This window comes from Pongo pygmaeus, chromosome 13 (genome assembly GCF_028885625.2).
Source record: "Pongo pygmaeus isolate AG05252 chromosome 13, NHGRI_mPonPyg2-v2.0_pri, whole genome shotgun sequence".
Classification (NCBI taxonomy): Eukaryota; Metazoa; Chordata; class Mammalia; order Primates; family Hominidae; genus Pongo; species Pongo pygmaeus.
Genome location: NC_072386.2, coordinates 65,787,787 through 65,813,584, shown reverse-complemented (window position 1 = coordinate 65,813,584; position 25,798 = coordinate 65,787,787). Strand labels below are relative to the sequence as shown.

The 25,798-nt window shown below is 39.5% G+C and overlaps 1 protein-coding gene across 3 annotated transcripts in view; it reads right to left on the bottom strand.

The window, feature by feature from the left end:
- Positions 1 to 25,798, bottom strand: part of PCSK5 (proprotein convertase subtilisin/kexin type 5) — a 468,314-nt gene that overhangs the window by 191,970 nt on the left and 250,546 nt on the right. For all 3 annotated transcript variants that reach the window (XM_054502930.2, XM_054502928.2, XM_054502929.2), the window contains exons 11-12: positions 8,890 to 9,007; positions 6,856 to 7,044 (exon numbers count right to left, since the gene is read on the bottom strand). In XM_054502930.2, coding sequence (XP_054358905.1) covers positions 6,856 to 7,044; positions 8,890 to 9,007 — 307 coding nt within the window. The remainder of the gene's footprint in view (positions 1 to 6,855; positions 7,045 to 8,889; positions 9,008 to 25,798) is intronic.

Here is a 25,798-nt window from a genome sequence, read left to right as displayed (position 1 = left end):
AGCTACTTCTTATTTTCTACCATTGTAACATTAAAGGAAACTGCATCTCTGCATAAAACAAAAGGTAACATAGCTTGTAGGTTTGCTTTGCATTGCAAAGAACATACTTGCTTAAGACAATCAAGTGTCAAACCATGGACACCTGCTACAGAGATTCCAATTGTGGGATCTTCTTTTATCAACTAAAAAGTTTAATGCCCAGTGTGAATGTCCACGCTGTGCCAACAGTGAAGAGATCAGACACATGCCAACATTATTAGTGTGGGTAAAATGTCAATAAAGCAGAGCCAGTGTGCTGAAAGCCAAAGTACATTAACTCCATGCCTTTATCCACTTCTCCTCTTGCAGTGAAATTCTGTCCTGTCAAAGTTGACTTCATAATCACGTGCTCGATGAAATGATATATGCATGTGATGGCACAAATTGTGCATCCAGTTATTAAAATGGTGCCCCACAGCCCTATCCCTGCAAGTGGTTTCCAAATAAATTACTTTGGATGAAGCCTGGTAGAAAAGATGACCATCAAGTGTAGTACATCCTTTTGAGGAATTAACTCAGGAAATAACTTATATAATTACTGTAAGCTTTATTTCCCTTCCTCTTAAAGAGTCTAGCCAATGTATCAAGGCTACAGCATTCTTCTATGATGTTATGGCAACTAAATAACAAGATGTTTTATAAATACTGACAGCTATGTGTTATCCTATAATTATTTCTAAAATTGTAAATGGATCTTAATTTCAGAATCATCCACTACTATTCAAATGGTATTTATGTTCACTACAGAACTAGACATCAGGCCAATATTCCTGGAAATTTTCTCTTTTCTCTCTTCTATTTTTTATTTTTTGAAAGTGATTCATTACAATTTAAGGTAGAGCTTGAAGAACTCATTTGGCTCCACTGTAGTTGAGTTTTTGGTTTTCTTTAGATGTTTGGTTTTTGTAAGTTTTAAATAATTTCTTCTGATACAGGGTATTTAAAACATACTATTTGCTTTTTCTCTCTTTCCTAATCTCAATTACTTCTTTAAGAAAGATTGAGAAGGAGAAAGGAACTGGTTCTAGAGGTCTGTAATACCTAAAATGATTTTTTTTTTTTTTTTTTTGGTAAAAAACCTTCCAATATGCAAACTATTATCAATTCATTCACCAACCCCAAAATGCATTCCTTCTTGTGGGTACATAAGTACTTAATCTTCCTCAAGATTTAATTCATTTTAGAGTAGATGGCTTTTATTGAAGTATCTGTTTTATATTATAAGCCCTTTTGTAATTTCCTTGCACAGCATCCAGCAGCATACTGCTTCCAAGTCTTTTGATGACACAAAAGTAATAAGAATGTGTATGAAAAAGCTGGATGATCTTTTAAATCCTTGCTATTTAAAGTGTGGTCTGTGGACAGGCAGCTTCAGTATCACCTGGGAGCTTATTAGAAATGCACATCCTTGGACCTCACCCCAGACTGATAGAATTAGACTTTTTGGGAGAGGGACCCAGGCAACTGCATTTGATAGAGTCATGTACCAGGTGCTTGGAGAAGCACTGTGTAAATAAGAGTTACCACTTATTAAGTGCTTACTATGCTAGGCACTGTGCTAAGTATATAACTGTACGTGATCTTAATACGTGTACCAACCAACTCTGTGAGGTATATACTATTACATCTATTTTATAAATGAGGAAATTAGGCTTTCTAAATTGAAACACAGATATCAGTGAAGTCAAGAAAAACCCAGCTCTGTCTAACTCCAAAGACTGTACCTTCTTTTGAATGAAGGAAGAAGGTTCACGTGGTTGGGTGTTACTGGAATGTAAAACATTCACTGCAGAAGTGTAATTTTTACTGCAAGCCACAGATGCATTTATATACCATGATGCCTTACAAATGTCAATAGTCTGTCATTGAACATTTGGGTAGGGAAGTGAAAGAAATGACTGAAGCATAAACACTACATTTTAAATATATTTAATTATAGGACTCTATAGGTTTTGCAGATTAGAAAGTATACCTTCTCACCATTTAAGACCATAATTAGAAGCAGAGATATTCATCTGTAATCAAATTTAGAAAGGGAGGCAAAGTTTCACCTTTCATTCGAGGCCAAAATTTAGAACAGAGGGCCAGTACATCTAAGCTAAATCTAAAACTCAATGAGGGAGATTTAGAAAAAAAAAAAAAAGAGAGAGCTTTTTATAATTCTAACAAATGCAGTTGAAGAAAGAATCTGCTGGGATAAGCTTTTGTTTGAAAAATTTTGACACAGGCAGACTTTGAATGTGTCATAGTATATAGGCTTATATCTAAAGTTGCTCTCATCTCAAAACATTTTCAAAGGACCCAAGCCCACCTGGCTTCTCCCTACACACTCGACCTCCATGCTCTTTATGGAAGTAAATCACTTGTTGTGAATATTCAATTTGCCTTTTTGTTAGGCAGTGTAAAGGCCAAGGGGAGAACCAAGAGGGTGGGACGGCAGGGGAAGAACAAAGGAAAGTCCATTCTAGGACTTCTCCATTGACCCACGGCACCCACCCACTGAATGATCCACGGGGCTTGCCAGGGGGAGCATGCACGCCGGGCTAATGGGGCACAGAGCTCAAGCTGGACTGGAGTTCTGAATGCTGCTGAGTGCCTTCCAGCGCTTAGCACCTGCAGATGCTTGGGGAAACTGTTCCTCCTCCAACAGCTGTTCTCCACAGGAGTTCGGGCAAGTGCCCGTCAGCCAGGACAGGGAGCCACTGAGGGGCTCCAGACGGCCCACACAGACTACATCAACGTGTTCAGCACTTCGCGGAAAACAGACTTTCAAGGAATTCCTGTGGTGAGGAGATAAACAATTCTGAAGAAATTCCTCACTGAAATGTCTAAGTAAATGAGGACTTCTGGAAAGTCAACCATAAATAGTGACCATAGTTTCAGGTCCCCAGACTAGGATGTATATTTTGTCAATACTGTAAAGGAGAGCACTGTCCTCTGGATTCTCCCCCTCTGCTTCATCCTCATTGTCTGGTCTCTGGTTTTTTCATTGCAAAGGAGAGGTGTTGCCAAGTGAGCCTCCAGATTCTGGTTCCTTCTCCCAGGAGCCAACACGCAGCCTGCTGTGAGTAAGCCATGGAGCAGAGGAGCTGCTTCAAAGGCCTTGGGGAGTTTTCCACGTTGGCTGCCAGGCTAGTTAAGTGTGCAGTGTTGGAAATTCTAATTCGGGATGAAAAGAATCACCCCTGCCCCCAGAGGGGTAGGACAGATAAAATGAGGAAAAGTCTGCCACAAGAAGCCAACATCTGCATCTCAAACCACCTCTGCTAGGGAAACATTGTTTTAAACTTTTCAGAATTCTTATTTAAAAAAAAATCTTTGTTCTTTGCTTTACATGGGCCTCCTGAGAAATCTTGACTTCTCTGAAAAAAAGACAAGGGTCTGGCAGGGGAAATATTTATTGCTCTTACCGATCATCTCTGGCAAATTCCTTCTAAAACCTGACCTCTTCATTTTTTTTCCCTACCACGGAGACGGACTGCCTTGCATACCAACATGGACACCAGGAGCAAAGCAGGCCTTTGCTTCACCTCCTCTCCACCCCTTTCTGTGCCCTTGTTCCCAGCTCTCCATTCTGGGAATGTGCTTTGAAATGGGGCCAAGGTGAGAGGGCATGAGGCCTCCTTGCCACTAGGTCAGAGACTGAGAGGTTTTGAGGAAAAGTTTCCTCTAATGAAATGAAAGCTTCAGAGTACTCCAGAGGGATAGAGTGCCAAAAGAAACTGTCTTTCTTTAGCTGCCTCGGTAGGAGGGACGCTACCAGTGTCAAGCACAGCAGGAACGGGGGAGCCAGGCCTTGGAAGGTGGCCATTCATGGTTTTGGGACCGGGTGCAGCTGTTTCACATGGAAAGGGTCAGATGCTCAGAGCAATATTTCTGCAGAGCTTGTAGACAAATGAATTCACAACATCCTTTACATCTCTTGGGGTCTCCAGCCCCCTCCAATCTCCAGGCTCTCTGCCTCTCTTCAGTGGCTACTTATTTTCAGGACTAAGATGGAGGATAAACGACAGCCACATTTGAAGAAACTGCTCCAGACCAAGAAGACACATTCTGGGAGCAAACTTTCTTCCCAGGTGGTCTTGATGAGGGAGACTGAGGTGCGCTATGGGAGCGCCGGTCACCGCACGTCGGAAATGCCTGTTTCTTTTCTCCAACACAAGTCACGCAGCGCTCTTGTGTTCAGCACTTTGCAAAGAGCAAAGCAGATGTCGGCTGTTGAAGAATGCATGCGAGCCTGAAGCCAGCAACACTGCAATCCACCAAATGCCTGTGATGGAATCCATAGCTCCTCTGCTCACAAGTTTCCTCACTGACGTCATTTCAGGGGAAGCCAAAAATAAATAGCGGAATATGCAGGAAGAGCCCAGACAGGCTGAAGGGGTTGAGTTTTTCAAGCAAACAGCAACAGCAGAGGGACTGTTTCTCTACAAGGAAGGGGGCTCGGGGGAACACGATCCACACATGTGAAGCAAACCTTTGCACTTCACAGTGTTTCACCGGGATACATTTTCAAGTTAAACCCAGATGAATAATGGTAAAGAAAAGAAAAAAAAAGCAAGAAATAAAGGCCTTCCCTAGCTTCGGTAACCACAGCTGGAGAGACCTTCATTAATCACGTAATCGTGTATCTGAAGTTTTGCTTGCTGGAAAGAAACCTCAGGCAGGTACCTGCAATTACCCTGCAGGCGGCCTGCTGAGGCCTCTCTGTCTGCAGTGGGAGGAGGACATGAGGAAGCGCCCAGGGATCCTATGCTGAGGAATCCTTATGTTCCTTGCACCTGCATACACTTATTGTGGCAAAGCTGCACATCACATTTAAAGTACTAAACCCAAGTTTCCCATACACTAATGGAAGATGTTAGATTTGAAAGAACACAGCAAGTCTAAGCACAGAAATAAAATGCACATGAAGATTTCAGATTCTGGGCTGGGCGCAGTGGCTCATGCCTGTAATCCCAGCACTTTGGGAGGCCAAGGCAAGAGGATCACTTGAGGTTGGGAGTTCAAGACCAGCCTGGCCAACATGGTGAAACCCCGTCTCTACTAAAAATACAAAAATTAGCTGGCTGTGGTGGCGTATGCCTGTAATCCCAACTACTGGAGAGGCTCAGGCAGGAGAATCGCTTGAACCCAGGAGGTGGAGGATGCAGTGAGCCGAGATTGTGCCAACACTGCACTCCAGCCTGGGCAACAGAGCAAGACTCCATCTCAAAAAAGAAAAAAAAAAAAAAAAGATTTCAGATTCTGTACTCCTAGTTGCTATAAGCCAGAAAAGTTATTGTTCTCTCCTTTTCTCACTGTCCTATAGTAGATGAAGTTAGGGATTTTTAGAAGCAACTGGCAAGTTCAGTCTCACTGTTGGCTGTGCAGACTTTCATGGGCCTCTTGCCTCTCAACACCTCTGGCCTGTTGTTAGTGTTCTAACAAAGATCACCTCTGCCATGGTCACCTGGCGTGTGGACCAGTGGCTATGTCTACATAAAAGGTTGACTTTCATTTGAACTATATATGCCACTGATAAGAAAGTTTTTGCCCCCATTAAATGTTCTTCTGAGAGAAAAAAAAATCAAAGAAGCTTTAGGCTTTGGGCTGTGGTTTGTCATTTAGAACCACCATGACAATGAGGATCACAAGAAAAGCTGACATCTCCCCTCTTCGGTCCCACTTGCTGACAACTTTCTCCCATGTTCCCAACTACTCAAAAAGCCAAGGGAGCAAAAGAAAATGAGTGATAGAACATTCTGGCCACATTCTCTCAGCAGGATCTTGGCTTGTACAAAATACAGTTACTTATATGCTGGGGAAGTGTTTTGGAGGAAGCAGGGAGGAGAGGCTAACAAGCGAAACTGAATACCCTCTAGGGCAATAAAGACTGAAGAGTCAGCTGGGCGCGGTGGCTCACGCCTGTAATCCCAGCACTTTGGGAGGCCGAGGTGGATGGATCATGAGGTCAGGAGATCGAGACCATCCTGGTCAACATGGTGAAATCCCGTCTCTACTGAAATACAAAAAACTAGCCAGGCATGGTGGGGCGCGGCTGTAGTCACAGCTACTCAGGAGGCTGAGGCAGGGGAATTGCTTGAACCTGGGAGGCGATGACTGCAGTGAGCCCAGATCACACCACTGCACTCCAGCCTGGAGACAGAGTGAGACTCCGTCTCAAAAAAAAGGACTGAAGAGTCAACCTTAAAAACAGGGGTCAGCAAACCATAATCCTCAGGCCAAATCTGGCCTGCGCCTGTCTGTAAGTGAAGTTTGGTTGGCACACGGGCATGCTTATTCACTTATATTGTCTAGGTGGCTTCTGTACTCGAATGGCAGAGTTGAGTAGTTGGGATAAAGACCTGGCTTACACAGCTCAACACATTTATTGTCTGGCTCTGTGCAGAAAGAATCTGTTAACACCTGCTTTAAAAAATTAGAATTTCCTTTAAGTTTTGAAAGTAAGTGCTTGGGCAAGAGAATTCGGTTCATCTGTAACGAATGACAGCAGATACTTAATGGTGGGGGAGGGGATATCAGAGGCCTTATGAGTTAGTGCTCTGCAATTCTTTTGTAGGATCAAGAACAAGTGGCCTTTAATTTTTCTACTGCATCCTTTTCTTAGCCAACTATTAAATGCCCCACTTTTCCACGTCTACAGATTATAGGCAGCTTCACAATCTCTACTTATCAGCAGTGAGATCCTGACATCTAAGCGCCCCCTCTGCTGGCTCCCAGGTTAGGTGAAAGCAGCAGCTGTTCCCTTCTACCTAAGGAATAGCCAAGTGTCGCTGTGACTACTACACTGGTGGGCAGAGACCACTGCTGTACCTGTTGGCCAAAAGCTGAGACCTAGTTCCCGAGGGCGAGGTCAGGTAGATGGCCAGGTCTCCTCTCCTGGGGTGGGTGATGGTGATGCGCACAACGACGTGCTCCAGGTAGTTGACATGGCGGTTGGGGTTATCCGAGCAGCCCGAAGCTTTGTAGATGGAGCGCACTGCACTGTTAGGGCGGATTGTCCTGTAAAAGAGAGAGAGGGAGTTTGAGCAAATGACATCACAGAGCTCAGGTGAGTGAACCTGGAGGCATGGAATAAATATACAATGTTTAGTATCCAGCTGACAGCTGGATACTAAATATACAATGTTTATTACCAAATGTGATATACAATGTGCTATCACCAAAATAACTGGGTCACTGAAAGGATTACCAGTTAGTGGGAAAGATGCAAGGGAGAGGTGAAAAAGGAACAAGGTTCTTTCATCTTCATGAAGGTAATAGATCTCAAACTTGAGTATGCATTGATATCAGCTTGTTAAAACACAGATTGCTGGCCCCAGAGTGTACGATTGAGTAGGTCTGGGATGGATCTCAAGAATTTGCATTTCTAACAAGTTCCCAGGTGATAGTGACATAGCTGATTTATGGAATACACTGTGAGAACCACTTACTGTGGTACAGTGGAGGCTTGGGGATTAGCATAAAGGGGGTTCACATCCCTTGCTCTGTAACCCATCAGCACATTCTTCCCTCTTGCCTATAGGTTCCCATCTTCCTCTCTAGCTTCTTCCTGTGCCACAGTTCCCCTTGAACACTAGGCTGCAGCCACAGTGGCATCAGGTTCAACCTCTGGGATAACACAAGTTTCCCACCTTGGGGACTTTGCACACACTACTCTGCCTGAAGTACTTTTGTTGTTGTTGCTGATGTCCCTATGGCTAACTCTTCTTCCTTCAAGGTCAAAGCTTAAATTTCCCCTCCCTGAGACCTTCCTCGAGCCACAGGTGAAAATATGTCCCCCATCTCTTATTTTTTACATTTTAAAAATTTCCAACATTCATTTATTAGAATTTGTAATTATATACTTGTTATTTTTTTGGTGTGATGCCTCCATTAGACTGTAACCTCCACAAGGGTAGGAAGTATTACTTATTCTCCTTTTTATTCCTAACGTTTTGCTGAGTGCTTGATATTCAGTAAGTGCGAGAAAAAGTTACTTAGTGAATGAGTTTGTGAATGAATAAACAAATAATTCCTTTGATCCCATTTCCACACTTTTCAAATGAGAATAATACCCAAGTTATTACACAGCTTTAAGAGGAAAACATACATGAAGTGTCTAGCCCTTGGCATGGCCCATAGTAAGTGCTCAATAAACACTGGTTAACTTTCCACCCTTTTGTTTTTTCTCTCTCATTCTCTGCCACAAGAGTAGAAAGAAAATAAACTCAAACAACTTTAGTTGATTTACTTCTGCTTCCTAACAAATTTTCTCAAGAATGACAATGTCTCTAGTTTCATCATCAACCAAAGTTCAACAATATTTTTCAGAGAGAAAAGTCTCTGAACAGAAAGCCAAGAGCAAAACACTAATAAGCCTACTAAGATAGAATCCTGTTGGCAAACCCTGTCAGCACAGCCTCCAAGTCTGTGCCACTAAAACTGGGGAATAGGCCCTGAAAGCTGTGAGTAAACTGCAATCTCATTTACTGTACATTTTGTACCACTCTTTGGATAACTACGCAGTATAGAGTTGTTACAGTTTTTAAAAGTACACTGACTTCTGGAGAATACTTGTACCATCAAATAGAAATATTGACAGTAGAAAACTTTCAAGAGCCCAGGGGTAAGCATATCTCCCAATCCCTTTTTTAAAGATGCTTTTCTTTGAAGGATTCTTGGGCTATACTAGTATGAATTTAACAGCTCAGAATCCTAGCCGTTCTATTACCATTTCATAGTCACATTAGAGAGAAACTACAGAAGCTTTTAGCCTCTGTGTGCAACAAGGGGCTGTCTTGAGCAATTGACTGGCTTGCTCTATTTTGGGGCATTGTCATGCTATTTGCCGGCAGCAAGCATTACTTGATTTGTCGGTCTGTGCTCTCCACACACACGTGCTGCCGGGGAACGGTGGTCCACTTCTCTGCCTCCATCACCATGGCTTCTGCGTCCATCAGTCCAAATCCATAAAGATGGCTCACTGTGGAAAGCGAGAGACTGGTCAGCTTCACTAAGCTACATATGTCAAATTATAACGTCACTCAGTAGAGACCTCAGACACCACCCTGCGGGATCCTAGCTATCTTTCCAGCAATGATTTGAGAAATAAATCCAGCAAAACAAATACATAATCATGTCAAGAAAATAAGACATATGTGCAGTTTTCATTGACTATCTATCACTACCAGTAATATGCCTATCATTTATGAATTGTTACTTCATGCTACGCATTAGTCTACAGTTTTACATTTAGTTCTCCCAACAATCTTCAGCTGTTAGTGCCATTATTATATCATCATTCATTAATGAGAAAGCTGAAGAACAGAAAAACTTAGCCAAGATTGACTAGCAAGTCACTGGTCGAACTAGGTTTTAATGCACATAGTTTTTCTCCAGGGCCCCACTGTTTAATCACTCGCATTTAACTGATGGCATCACTGCTTTCATAAGATAAAATAATTAATAGGTTTAAAGAGAAGTAACAACGTATATGACTTCTCATAGAGCAAGAAGAACTTACATACAAGAGATACTAACGTTCTGACATATCTAGTAATTAGGTTGACTACCTTAGAAGACATAAATTATTAGCTTTCTTCTAGCATATACAAAATTTATTAAACTTTATCCATGAAATATTTGGAGGCCTCTAGACTTTTATGCCAGCTTCAGGTTTTTGAATCTTTTGGTTCTCAGTTAGCATACCTATTGATCTGAAGCTGAATTTGACATAACTGTCTCAGAAACTTCAATTAGATATAGGAATACTTGACTGATACAGTAATATATACATGTGCAGATCTTTCTAAAAATACTTTAAAATTCCAGTTGGTACTTAAAATCTCCACTTCTTATTGAACTGTCTCTTATAACTTTATATTCAATACTACGTCATATTTCCAGTTTTTGTCTAAAACATTTTTTATTATCATCACGTGAATGACTTTATGCAAACATTTATATAGCTGCCCATGCTTATGGATTACTTAAACACACCAGCTTGATTGTCGCAACGTGCTCAGATGTAGTTCCATTCTACTTGCAAAACAACCTCATCACCAAACCTTTGCTTTAGGAAGGCCACTCTTAGAGATTCCAGTCAGAGGCTGCTCTTTCTGCCCCACTGCCTTTGTCCAGGCTGAGAACTTGGCCTGACAACCCCTCTTTCTTTCTCTCTGCAGAGTTAAGCCCTACTCTAATAAGTTCCTGAAGGCCTGGCTAGTCTATCTTTTCCTTCTTGAAGTACTCTCTGACCAATGAAACAGTCAAAAGACATTTACTGAAATTCGACTATCTGACCAGTGAACTTTTCTCCTTTCTACTCTGGTAACTAATTAATTTGTCAATCCATCTGCCCTTCTGTCCATCCATCCATCCATTCATCCATTCATCATCCATCCCTCCATCCATCCATCATTTCTTGAATGCCTTTGATGTGCCACACACTGTTATTAGGCACTGCACCTTTTATCTGTGCCATCAATTGCATTGCCAATTAACTCTCTCTGTCAGCATATGTCTTTTTACTCCAGCTGCATTATAAACTGGTTGATGACAGCAACTGGGTCTTGTTTCTTTATATGTTCTATGTTAACAGAACTTGATGCACATAGAGGACAAATAAATTATAGTATATAAAAACGAACACTGTGCTAGGATGAAAAAATACTGCCTTAATTATGTGATTTGCTAATCACATAATTCTTAGCAAACAAGAAAATAATACACAATTTCCTTGTTTGGGGATGTTATGATCTATCTCATCTACATTATTAAGTTCACTGAGCTCCATGTGAGAAAATATGTGTAAAGAAACGTATGAATGTAAGGTCTCTTTACTTTAATATCAGGTACTTAGCCAGATACGACATATTAAATAAAAAAAGTAAACCTACTTTGCTATGGCACGGATATATGTGGGAGTTTTATACAGGTACTTCTGCAATTTTTATTATTTTTTTTAAATTAAAAACTGAGCATATTCATTGTAAAACATCTTATCCAGAAAATAAACAAAATGAAAATTATCAAAAACCTTATCACAAGTTGATAAGTTTTATGAACAATTCTGAATATTTAGTTTTAGTTCTGTAACATCATGAGGGGTAATTAAAAAGGGACAGAGGTACTCACATGATACAGAAGAAATGTCAAATTTGGGCTTAAGGAACTAAACTGTGGAGATCTTTTGTAAAAGTTCATGAGAATCATTATGTTCTTACTCATCATTTAACCATAGCCTATACACCAGGTCGTCATGGACAGTTGACGGTATTTTTCCCCTACCCTGGGGAAATTGAAATTTTTACCAAAGATGTTATGTCAGGAGCTCTACCTCCAACCAGTCCTTAAATATCCCCCATGCTAGTGTCAAGTGGTTTTAAACTAGCACAACTCATCATTTTATTTCAGTTTAGGGAAATAAGATGAAAGATTTGATTGGCATGTTGGGGGTGTGGAGAAGGGAGGTGGGAACTTGGACAGGGCCAGGGCTTTGAGCTGTCACTGCAATACCAGGTACATGCCCCACCTGAGCGGCCATGCTTGCACTCAGCTGCTCTGGCTCCTGTTTTCACCCTCCCCTCCTCCATAACTATCCACCTAACAACCATGAGGACATAAATTAACATGAACAATCAGATACAGAAAACACTTCATGCCTGTTAAACAACCACTTGAGTTAAGTAGAAAAGCACCTTGAGACTTTATGAAGGCCATAAATTTGTTTCCTTTTCCAATTCAATTTCTACCCTCCAGAGACAATGTCTGTTCATGAAACACTCAAAGTAGATGCTTGGAAAAGAGGCTGACTAACTACAGTTAAACTGCAGACTGGTCAACCGAAAAAAACTTCATACTAATATAATATTAGTGAACAAGAAAACTGGTTGCTGAGTAGATCAATGAAGGTCACTAAGTCAATAAGGGAAATTGCACAATAAATGTGTTGGGCAGAGGAACTCCCTCAAAATCTGGTGTCAATAGGGGAAAGAACCATTATGCAGTTTGGAAGAACTAACAATTTTTTATGTAAAATGTTCATACTTAAAATGACCTACAAAGAGAGAAACATTGACATTTTTGGTGACCATTTGAGTCAAGTCTGTCTTGCACATCTACTGTTACCCTGACGGGCTCCCAAGGGTTCAGAATATGATTCTCTCCATGGGCTGTGAAATGCCTGGCTTGGAGCAGGGCTTTCATAAATATCTGTGAAATGAATGAATGGTACCTAGAAGAGAAATGTTATTTAATTCACCAAGTGTCATAAAGTGTTTACCAGGGAATTGTAAGGGGAAATTAAGAGGCCTGTTCTTTTTATTACTGATTTCTGTAAAGTCACCCTTAACATTTGAAATTTATTCAAGGATAGAGCCAATATTCACATTTTACAATGTACAATTATAGCAAATATACCATGCAACAGTTGGTTACGATACGGCCATTCCATAACGAAAGTAATCTTATTTATGCACATTTCTCACGCCCAGTTCAGAGCAAAAGCTGAGCCTGAATATAATTTTATGATGATCAAGTGGAAGCCATTCTGCGCAAGCACTGTGTAAAATGCAAAATTCCATGAAATCAGAGCACTATTAACATTGGTGTGAACAGGAATCCCGACCAGTTCAAATAGAATTTTTCATTCCTAAGAGTGGGGGCAGAAACATTCAATTCAGTTTTAATCTTAGTTAAAATTCAAAAATCAAATATTAAAAACATAATTGAGGGAACAAGTTATGTATACAGAATAATTAAAGATCTTGAAACAGAGTTACTGGAGTACATTTCAGAAAGTAAATTTATTTTTTAGTGGAGTGAGGTAGGACAAGCTCTGTTTCAATAAAGGAGGTTTGCAAAACTTGCCTACCATTATATCTATTCCTTTAGAGTTCAGGGCTGTTTACATTTTGATAGGTATAAGATATCAATTGAGGTCTCACAAATAGGCTCATTTATGCACATAAGCTCAGGAAAGCCGTTTCATCTTGCACCAGAAGTACAGCTAGTTTTTATTCAAAGGTATCCAAAGGCTTCCTTGCTTGGAATAGTCAGATGGACAAGAGAACACAGGAAAACAGTTAATATTCTCTGGCAGGTATATTCTTATTTTCTGATGAGACCAGGAGTGCTGAGAGAAGATAATTGTTAGGCACACAAGTAGGTAATCGCATAGTTTGAAAGCAGATTCAGTTAATATATGCAACAGCTTTAGCTAGGAGGCCTAAAAGACTCTATTCTAAAGATAAGCTAGAAAGCTCAGCAGGAAAAAAAATAGAAGTTTCTGGGCATAAGAAGCTGTAACCAGGAAAATTGGGTATATGTTCATCTCTTTTAGTGGACTGTCCTTACTGGAGCCAGCTATTTAACATTTTTTAAAAATTACACTGAATGGATATTTCATGATGACACTAACACGATTGTGAGTAAATCACTCTATAAGGAATTGACTGGTTAAAAACAGTTTGAGCTTCCTAAAGTGAAAGAGGACCTTTCTGCTAAAACACAGTGTTATGCAGCATCCCGCAAACAAATAAATAAAATAGGGCAAACAAATAAAATAAGGCAAACAAGCAGCAACAAAAACTCTCTCCAAGGAGCCTAGGAGAAATTTTAAATTTTGCCTATACCTGAAAAAATGCAACTTAGTAACAACTATCCATTACTGAGTATTTAATGTAAAAGCCCAGCTAAAATATCTCCTATTCCTTATGACCAGGGAGAGTAAATGTCCAGATTTGCTCAGGACTGTCTGATGTTAGCATTGAAATGCTTGTGCCCTGGGAATTCCCTCATTCCTGGGCAAACCAGGAGACTGGTCACCGTACGTGCAACTGAAATCGGAATGTGATAGTACTATGGAGAGAGAGTACTCTCCCAACTGTTAATATCAATAATCTAGTTCCTAGAGGGCAGTCAGGCATCCTGCACCTATATTTCTATTTGTTCGGATGCACATAACCATCAAAATATGAAACATGGCTGATAAATTAGATTCAGTAATTTGATTATTCGAAAGCATCAGTTTCAATATACTTCACCAATATAAGCTAATAATTGATCCAATTAATTATTATGTCACTCAGGTTGTAAAGCACCTACTCTGTATTCAACACTGTACTCAACAGTGAGATCCAAATGCAACAGAAAATAATTTGTGTTCTCACTCAAGTAGGAGGTGAGACAAGAATAACTTTATAATTTGAGAAACAATTAAAAGCACCAAACTGCATAATTACTGTAAGTATAAAAGGATATCCAAAGAGTAAGAAATCAGTCAAATACAAGGGCTATCAAGCAACCAGGTGTATAGTAAGTACTCAATCCATGTGAGCCACGATCTGCAGTAACATAAGGTAACCTGAGGGGAAAGTGATCCATATTTGGATTGTGGTTTCATGCATGTGTAGGATTTAGTTAGGTGGAGGACGAAGGTAGCACATCGCAGGGGCCAGGACTGAGCATCCTGGTTAGATAATTAAGTCCTTCTGTGGTTCGTTGAGGCACCGAGGAAACCAGCATTCCTGCAGTCGGGTGAATAGTCAGCAGGGGAAGGGGAGAGTGGTAAGTGTGCAGGGAATAGAGGGTGAGACCAGACTGCAGGAGAACTCAAAGACAACCATGATTGCTGGGTGTCAGCTGCCATCAATCAAGTTGTTGCTATTCTCATCTACCTATAAGTAAACCACCAGAATAAAAGGTAGTTACCCAAATTCCCGTCTTGAGGAGGGCTGCTTGATCTGTGGGCTGGGTAGAAATTCCGAACCAGAGATCAAAGAGCTGCCTGCAGCTGTTGCAGTCCTAGCACCTTTGGATTCTTTGATCCTCAATGTGCTGAACCACCTGCTCTGAAATAACTGCTCCCACCAGGGACCTTGTGCCTCCCTCACCTACTAATCAAACCAGGCCAAATGTGCAGGACAGGAGGAGAGCATGAAACTGAGAGGACCTGGGACGCTTTCCCAAGTTGCCATCGTCCCACATGCATAATGTAAACACTTAAGTACGGTTTTGTTTTTTTTTTAAATGTAAAAAGAAACAGCTAAATATGAAAACAAAATGAAACTTCCTACGGAAGAAAGAAAAAGTGGGAAGTGATACTTTTCAGTCTCATGTCAGCAGTTTCACACCTAAATATCTGATAGTGGAAAGCCAGAATGCTCCCAGAAACACCTACTTCTTCCTCTGTCTTATTCCCTTCCTCCGCTATCTCTTCTACGCGTACTCTTATATTTCAGTGCAAAAGGAGCATGAGCTTCTTAGAGAGAGATTCAGAACTATAGTTGCAATGCTTTCTTCTGCTGCTCAGTGCAAAAATGCAGACTCCCTTGGGGTAGTAAAACATGGCAGCTGGCACCTGTGTTCTGCTGCCTGGTATTTATTTATTATTTATTTATTTAGAGACGGAGTTTCACTCTTGTTGCCCAGGCTGGAGTGCAATGGTGTGATCTCGGCTCACTGCAACCTCTGCCTCCCAGGTTCAAGCAATTCTCTTGCCTCAGCCTCCCCAGTAGCTGGGATTACAGGCATGTGACACCACGCCTGGCTAATTTTGTATTTTTAGTAGAGATGGGGTTTCACCATGTTGGCCAGGCTGGTTTTGAACTCCCGACCTCAGGTGATCCACCCGTCTCAGCCTCCCAAACTTTTGGGATTACAGGTGTGAGCCACTGTGCCCGGCTGCCTGGTTTGTTTTTATTTTTCCCTTGCTCTTCCTAAAATCTCATGCTCTCATAACAACTCCAGCCAGATCCAAACATGCCAGCCGTCACCAGTGCTACTGAGAACTTGCACGTGGAAAGTTTCCAGATACTGTCTCCTGGGCCTGTACTTCAAAGCTACTCTTGGGGATGGGTTTGATCAGCAGCTGTACATAGTCAGAAAGGCTCTTCAGTATAGACTAAGGAAATGGAGTTCAGGAAAATACTGCTGAGTTCCTCTTCTCCACGCACAATGTACTTCATTATACACATGTAGGAATATAATGTTTATATATACACACACAATTTATTATATTCTATATGAACATATAGAAACATATTTATTACTATTTGTTTCATTTGCAGAGTTAAAACAAGAAGGAGATATGTCTGCTTTCTGTCAAGGGCCTCTTTCCATTTTAAGAAAAGAAAAAAGTGTCAGATTATTTTCTTATTTTCTTCTGACCAGTCTTCATTTATTTGCTCCCAGCATGGTTACAATAGGCAAGTAATTCGCTTAAGGTAATTGATGGGTATTTCCTGAACAGGAGTAGGAAAACTACTATACCAGCTTGGGGAGACCCAGCCATGTAACCCACATCATATCCAGATCCCATTTTTGCTTGTTTTTAGGAATGACTGTCTGGACAAAGATGAGAACAAGATAAAAAATGTACTACCAGGGCCTTTGGGTAAAGGCTAGTTGAAGATTAGATTGACCACATGTCAGTTCCCCAGCCTAGATCTTCTTGATGTAAAACTTGAGCAAACAATGAATGAAATAGGATTTTGGTTAGCTGGCAGCCAAAATTCCTATTTGTGGATTATTTACATATTGCTTTTAGATAATTCTTTATTTAATTTTCCTTTAGTTTTGCTTTGCTTTTCCCTTAAGTTCTCGTAAGATAAGGGAATAGAAAATTTAGTTGACATTTATTTCAAGTGAGTGCCTGTTTACTCAGTGGTTAACAGTAATTACAAAGATTTGGTTATTTCATCCAGCTACACATCCCTCAGCTCACCTCACAAGGAGCCTTCTTCACCCACTGCTGGAGGTGATGATGGCAAACAAAGAAAAATTATTCCTTGTCACTGGGAATGTCACTATTTCACAGGGAAGAAAGCTACCACATATCCTTCTCAGTTTCTGCCACTATGTGGGCTTCTCAGGAGCATTCCCTTTTATTTTCATAAAACTCAACTGATTTTTAAGCTTAATGGATGTCAGTAGGGAAATTTCTGTAAAATTTATGAAAAGTAAGCCATTACTGAGAACTGGATGTTCTTTTAGAAGAATGGCCCTTAAATCCTTCAGTAAGATTTGGATTCATGGAGAGAAGGTAATGAGACCAGAATATTTGGAATGGTGACATTTTCAAGGAAGCTGTGTGGACCTGGAATGCATGGCTGGATTTACTCTGGAGGCAATGAGTGCCAACGATCAAGGAAATGACATAATTGAATTGATATTCTGGAAAGATTAATCTGGGATTTGTTATACGGGATATCAGAGGCAGAAGGACTAAGGCAGGGAACCTATTGCCATGGTGCAGGCATGTGAGATCATAAACCAGGTTATGGAAATGGTGAATGAAATGAGAGATCAGGTAAGGAAGAAGCAATGGAGTTTTGCAATTAAAACTGGAGGTGACCAAGGAGTCAGGAACAGGGTGACGGACAGAAGGGTATCCCCTGTCAACAGAGGCCAGCTTCGGGGAGAAGTTGTTTTGTGAAAGATGATTGATGGCTTCTGTTTTAGAAGTTCTCAGCTGTAAATGACATAGAGAGGGCCTTGTGCAGAGATTCTAGATTGGTAATGGATGAAGTCAATGTTGAAGACGTAGAATTGAAAATCTTTGGTGAAGACATGATACTTGTAACTGAAAAGAAGGCAGATATGTGAAAGAAAAGCAGTGGCATTAAGAGGATGGGAGAGGAAAGGAGAGAGGGAGAGAGAGGGAGAGAGAGGGAGAGAGAGGGAGAGAGAAACTCCCTCCTTCCCTCTCTCCCTCTCTAAGCAACAGACCTCAGGGAATGGCTAAGGTTAAAGAAAGGGAGAAAAGAATAAGTAAAGAGCCGAAGAACCAGGGCTATATCTTTGCATCATTAAAAACAAAGAGAGATCTAGATTGGGTTGATCTAGAGCATGAATCCTAGAGGAAGACAATAGGTCTTCCGATTTGGCAAGCAGGAGATGGGTCAAAGTTGTAGAATAATTTCCCTTCAAAGGTGGAAGTAGAAACAAAGTAGAAACAAGATTGCAAAGAATTACAGAAGGACTGAATGAACTAAGGAAATGGACTCAGCTAATTCAGACTACTTGCTGGGAATTTTTAGTTGTGAAAGGAGGGATGGAACAAAGGCAGTAGAATGGAAAAGGTTTTCTTTTTCTTTTCTCCCCCTTTAAGAGTGATACAAAGTTTGAAAACATAGAGTCATGGTCCAATTGACAGAAAAGAGAACAGATGTGGCTGGGAGCAAATGGCTCAGCAACTGACAAGAGATGTTTGGGGAAAACCTTTCACAACTTCCTTATTGAAACAGCAGGAAAAACACAATTTGAGAGACTATTTTTTCCTTTCTTCTAGGGATGGCACTTCCAGATGCACAGGAGAGAAGGTAATTCATTACATATGGTGGGCGACTTAGGACAGTGGTCCTCAAACTTGCATGTGTATCAGAATCACCCAGGACTTGTTAAAGCACACATTTCTCAGTCTCAATGATTCAGGAGTTTTGAGGTAAGGCCCAGAATGTGAATTTCTAACATGCTTTCAGGTGATGCTGGTATATTGTTGGTCCGGGGACCACACTTTGAGAACACTTAGGTTATTAGGGATGGCATCTCCTGGCAAAGTCTGATTAATTAGGCTAACATCTCCAGCATAGATCCTGAGACTCTCTAGGCATGATTCTGAAATACCCCTTCCCTCATGCCAGGAGCAAAAGAAATGAGAGTTGACTGCACAGTATATGATGTCAGTATCTTTTTATATGGTTATCCCAAATATTTCTGCTTCTCTTACAGAAACATTTTGAGAGGATAAAAGTTCCCTTAATTAACCTAGACTTGCATTATCACTCACACTTCAGGGACAGATCGGTCTAGATACTTCCCTTCTTTGAATGCACATTACTTAAGGCGTTAAGTACACATGGCATTGTTAGGAAAGAATCCGGGTTTGACTGAGTTGAGATGAAAAATCATGCTCAGTGTACAAAGGTGAAAATAGAAAATGCACTGATCTGTCTATTTCTGAATCCTACTGCCCCTACAATTGAAGCACATTTAATGCATTGAGCATGCTTCTCAAAATGAGAGGCTGACGGGCAATTTTACAGGGGAGGCAAAATTCATATCTTACATATGTATTTTATTACACAGTAGCTAATAAAATCTTCACAATCATCTTATTAGCAAGATAGTATTATTCACATTTTCTAGCTGAAGAAACTAGGTCTCATGAACATGAAAAGAACTTGTGCAAAGTCATAGAAACTCAAGCTCAAGTCTTCAGAATTTCTTTCTACTACATATTTATCCATTGATTACTGTGGTCTACAAGACATACAGTATTTCTTTCCACTAAGGTACTCAAATCAATCATAATCCTCAGAATAATCCTGCAAGGTAATAAAGGGGGAAAACATATGAGGAAATCATCTACATAACTTATCTTTTCCAAGTCAACCACACAAAGTACTGCTCTCATCTTCAAAACTTCAGAACTCATTAAAACATCATGTGCAATATATATATTTATTTATTTATATGTTGGACTTGGAAGGAAAGTTTAACATCTGGTCCCTAACGCTTTCCCATATTCTTGCTGAGAAATGACCTTCTTCAGTCATTTCTATCAGGGATTTTCTGTGAGTGTGAAGATATTAATATGGAAAAGATACTTTATTTTATATTCACGCTTTGGCTATTTTTTTTTTATTAGAGCTAACCAGGCACTTATAGATGGAAGAATCACATTGAGTATCATAGAGCACCTTCCCATTTGTTAACATCCAGCAGTGATCACAATAGCTTTCTTTTTGGCTCTTTCAAGGATGACTCTGGAAATTTCAGGGAGAACTGTGTCTTCTGGTATAACACCATAAAATGAAGCCTGTTGAAGCCATTACTGGGACATGTGATAGAAGTTTAATTGCTTTGAAATGCCAAAGGCTAGCAAGATGTGAGCATGTGTAAAGAGACTGAATTGAGATTCTAAGAAAAAAAAAAAAAAAGAGTCTGGATCTATTTATTTCCCAGAAGATGTATCCAGATGGATTCTGCAAAGCAACTGCCTGGAGTCTCACTTTATAGTGCTAGGTGCAGTGGCCTTGGAAGTCATGCACAGAACCAGGGAAGGATTAATTTTCAGCATTTCTTTTTGAGCCTTTGGATTTGGTTTATATTACAGACATTGGCACCAATATAAAGATCTCTCTAGATAACAAAATAGGATAGGCTAAGCCATCTTTAGTAAAATTAAATTTGGAAAAGATGTAATCATAAGCCCCCTTTCATCTTGTTTATCTGGGCCCTCTTATTGATCCTCAACTAGTTTCCACAGTGCCCACTTACCATGGTCTCAGTGTGGTCACAGCAAGTTAGAGCCCTCTGTCCCTGATGTGGGATATGAAACTGGTGCTGCAGTCTGTGCTAGGAATATCTGATGCCAGAATCCAAACTGATATGCATGTATTAATTTCAATAAGAGAGTTTCTCGTGTTTACCTCAATCACAGTTTATTCCTTTCACATTTAAAGCTCTATTCCTTGGTAGAAAAAATGAGCTGGGTGGGGGGTATTTTCACAAGACAGGTTGATGATAATCATGGAAGACTTCAAATGAAGCCTTTTCACCCCTGCTCTGGGCTCATGTATCCAACATATGCCAATGTTTACAAGCATTCCACCCCAAATATGAAACTTCTACTGGAACTCAAATGAAAGAATCATACATTTGAATTCATGAAGCTTCCATTATTTTTGTTGAATGTAAAAAAAAGTACCTGAAAAGAATTATAGATTTGTGCTTAGCACTTATGCTCACTTAAGAGTCTGAGATTTTACTTCAAACTTTGTTTAGAGAGCTGGTGATAAAGATAGTGATGAAATAGGCACAGATATTGCAATTTTTTTTTTAAGATGGAGTCTTGCTCTGTCACTCAGACTGGAGTGCAGTGGCACAATCTTGGCTCACTGCAACCTCTGCCTCCCAGGTTCAAGCGATTCTCCTGCCTCAGCTTCCTGAGTAGCTGGGATTATAGGCGCCCGCCACCACGTCCAGCTAATTCTTGTATTTTTAGTAGAGATGGGGTTTCACCATGTTGGCCAGGCTGGTCTTGAACACCTGACCTCGTGATCCGCCCACTTTGGCCTCCCAAAGTGCTGGGATTAGAGGCATAAACCACCACTCCTGGCCAGATATTGCAAAATTTTATTTGACTCTAGTAACACTGAGTTACTTTGCCAATGAAGAAATAGGTTCTGTGGGTATCAAGACTGAAGCAATGGCTGCAGATTAAAATGAACAGAACCATCTCTGGATGCATACTTCTTAAAAGATACCTGTGCCTTTGATAGCTCTGGAAGAAATCACAACAGAATTCCATGCAACGGGGATGCCCATGTGGGACTTCTGTTGATTAGAGAAAGGTACCTCTTTCCTTAAGGTGGACATCATCCCACTGCAGGGCACGTTCCTTGGTGACTGGATCCAAGGCCAGATTTCTGTCCCCACCCACTCAACCCTTTAGTTTGGCTCCCTTGTGCAGTTAACAACCTATGCAACCAAGTGTGGCAGCTCTGTCAAACAATCAGACATTTCTCATGTTTTTAGCTATCTTCTCTGATTCTTTCATGATATGTGACTGCAATTCAGTGGGAGTTTTAGGCTTCTAAGATGCATAGAATTGCACTTTGGAACCAAGCTGGATACATATCTTCTACTTTGGCTGTAAATATACTTCTGAAGGTAAAACATGAAAAGAAGCAGATGATTTCCTAACAAAACCATCCCACACAGTATATTAAGAAAGCATATACATTGTAACCTCTGGTGGGTTCAGAAAAACAATACAGCTTCTTAAGACTATTGAAAATTCTAAGTTGGCTTCATGGCCAAGAAAAAGAATATGAATACAATACTTTGGAACGAGGAAAAGTCATTTATAAACCCTAAGTGCTTCTGTCATTCTGCTTGCATAATAGGTGTACAGCAACTCAAGATGCTAACCACAATTATGTATACTTGCTTTCTTTAAATCTTTGTGGGGTTATATGGCAAATACAAAGACTACAATTGTATGCTAAAAAGAAATCAAATATGGGAAGTTAGATGGCTTTTCGGAGGTCATGGTGAACAATAACAACCAACGAAAAGACTTTGGTCAAAGGAAATATGTCAAGCCTTCTCAAAGCACAATTTCTGACCTGACATTTTTCAAGAAGCAATCTTGTCACCACACCCTTTGCCCGGGATTTATTAAAGAGTCATTTCAAAAAGCACTTCTTCTAAAAAAAAAAAAAGAAAAAGTGGGATGTAGCAAAGATGATTATATATCCCAACTCCACAACTTTCCTCATTTAGAAGAAGGCCAAGAGATGATAAAAAATTTCGCTGAATGTCTCAGTCTTAAAGTCACAAATACATAATTGCATACTAAGATAATATAAAATGATCACTGCAAGACAATTTCCTTTCATTTCAACCAGTCAGTTTGTTACATACATGCCATTTTGTAAGACATATAGGAACAATGGATTCACACCATCAGTGTAAGAAATAATATGCTTTTTGACATCAGACTAGCAACTTGAATCAACTTGCTTGAAAGTCATTACTACTATCTAGCTCACTTTCTCAATCACTGCAGCGGCTCCAAAATGTTTTTCAAATGAAATGAGAACTCCTAACTGCAGGATTCAAGTAGCTTTGCTTTTGATTTCTTTTAGATTACTTTCCTCATCACACCATACCTGTCCTCTTTGTACACTGAGCCCTCTCTTTTGCCCCTTCCCCTGACCTGTTGCCTTCACCATAGCTGTCTCCTCCAGTTATAATTTCCAGTCCCTGAGAAACACAAACAAAAGAAGGCATTTGTTTAAACTAAAAGAAACTACGTTATTCCAGATAAGCTTGGTTCCCCAATTTTTGGTAACCCTCAAGTTCTCAAACATCTTTCACCCTCTCACTGTACTTATTTATGCTTTATTTAGGTTAGGCATATGTCATTAATATAATTCATAATCATTGGCAGATTATGCTTTTTCCAACACTTTTGAGGCCATTTATTGTTTATTGAAATCCAAGTAATCTTATAAAAAAGAGAAAATAAGGTTAATAATTTATCCAGAACCATCAACTAAAATCGCTGACAATATGAAATGAAAATAGCCCAAATTAGAGAAAACAGACTACAAAGAAGAGAAAAGAAGTGTCACAAGAGACATGTGACTATAATGTAGTGAGTCTAATATTTGAAAGTGCTAGGGATCAAATTTCATTTCGAAAATACAAATTCCATGTTAATGGATATAACTCTATATACATCTACATCTGTGTCTCTATATAAAATATACTGGATTCTTATCTTACAAAAATCTGAACAGAATATTAACTGAATATGTTTTATTAGAATGCATGACATATAGCTCATAATTTTACTTAAGTATATACTATGAATGAAGAGAGGCATTAAATTCTTTATATGATACAATTTTCCTCATTCTTTCCTTTGCTCACTCCACCCCAGCTAGGATGGCCTCCTTGCTTTTCTTTGAACAGGTTTTGTACATGCTATTCATCTTGCCTGAAATGCTCTATATCTAGTTAGCTACTTGGAATGCTCCCTTATTCTTCAGGGTTTATGTTCAAATTAAAGAGGACTTTTCTGACTAGTATTTTAAAATTATAATTTGTCCACATAAAGATTTTTACGTAACTATTTGGAACAGTTGTACTCATACTAAGTCGGAACCAGAAACAATAAAATGTTCCATGAAAAAGTGAATGAGTATAGAAATTGTGGTATATTCATACAGTGGAATACTAGATAGCAATAAAAGAGAATGAATGCCTGATATACTTTTAAAAATTTAAAACATTACTTTTTTTTTAACTTTTATTTTAGGTTTAGGAGTACATATGCAGGTTTGTTATATAGGTAAACTCACGTCATGGGGCTTTGTTGTACAGATTATTTCATCCCCCAGGTATTAAGCCCAGTATCCAACAGTTATTTTTCCTGCTCCTCTTTCTCCTCCCGCCCTCCCTGCTTAAGTGGACCCCAGTGTGTGTTGTTCCTTCTTTGTGTTCACGAGTTCTCATCATTTAGCTCCCACTTACAAGTGAGAACATGTAGTATTTGGTTGTCTGTTCCTGAGTTAGTTTGCTAAGGATAATGGCCTCCGGCTCCATCCACGTTCCCTCAAAGACATGATCTCATTCTCTTTTATGGTGGGAATGCCTGACTTACTTAATGACACAGATGAACCTCAAAAATCTTATATGGCTAGAAAGAAGCCGGTTTCAAATAATTTAATTTATATGAAAGCCTACAAAAGACAACCTCATCTATAGGGACAGAAAGTAGATCAGTGGTTGCCAGGGCAGGAGGAGGGTAGAGGATGAAAAAGGAGCAGAGAATAACTCGTTAGGGTGACAGAGGTTTCTATAACTCGATCGTGGTGATGGTCACACAGATGTACACCTGTGTCAAAACTCACTGAACTGTACACATAAAATAATGTGCTTTTTTATTGTATGTAAATTTACCTCAATAAAGCTGATTAAGAATGTATGAAGATTACCAGATATACTGTATAAAGCTGGGATTCACTTCCAAGTTGTTGGACTCTGGAGCCCAACCACTGAACCACTGAGTTCAGAGCTGAGTGAATTTTTTGTTTTAAATAAATACAAAACCTCAAATAAGAAAATGATTGTTGAATTTTAAAATAGGCTGTAAAAAGAATGTAGAGGGGTGTGTGTGTGTGTACTTTGCTAAGACTCTCTTGACTTAAATCATTTTTGGGCATCTTATTTTGGAACTGGATTCAGAATCCAATTATGAGTGGTTCAATTTCATTACTTTATAGTCAAAATACACTTTTGGACTGACATCATCCTCTATAATCACAAGCTTAGAGCTTGACGACATATATCTTTGCCTAAAATATCAACCACAACCACAAAATATTAAGAGTTGTTATTAAGAATAGTCAAAGTCATGTGCTGAAAGAAGAGTTTTACAAATACCTAGGTAAAGTCCAGCCTCATTAGAATTAGAGATTTGAATTTCTTCAGGTGATTACACAAAAGAGACGTCTACTTTCTCTTAAATGTAGATGCTTTTACACATTGCTAAAAATCATATTTTAAACTCACAGATTTACACTGAATATCAATTACTAGAGTTGATAGGCTGTTGATAGGCTACAATCAGTTCAGATTTCTATCATTAGTTCCTAAGTTGAAGCAATTAATTACAGCTTTAAAGATTTAGTAGGTTGAACTTAAGGTGACATTTAAACATTTAAATTAATTTGCAAAACAGAATTTAAGTATAGTTGCATTATCATTGATACACGATTAATGGTTAAAAAACTTTGATGCCATATTAGTAATAATTTTATTATAAAGTCCTTGATATATTTTCTCTAGCCCACTCCAGGTAACTGAATTAATTTTCAACCCCCCAAAAATTCTAATTCACATCACAGTTCTGCATCTTTATTCTCATTTCAGGGAGTAGAAAGGTTCATGTATGAAGATATACTTTTAAGACTCTTTTTGTTTGGTATTTTCCATTTTCAAAGCACTTTTCATTCAATTCATTCTTCTCATTATGTTTAGTATTAGCTATCCACATTCCTCAAAAACCAAGGTACAAAAACTCTAATTGGCTTCCTCAAAGGCCACAGAAAATATCACTAATAGACTTTCTTCTAGAATTTAAAGGCTCTTAAGATTTTGGCAAAATCACAAAACCACTCCAAACATAGTTCTCTTCATTAACTAATTACATCTTGTATAGAGATAACAGGCAAATAGTGCAACCATCATTTTA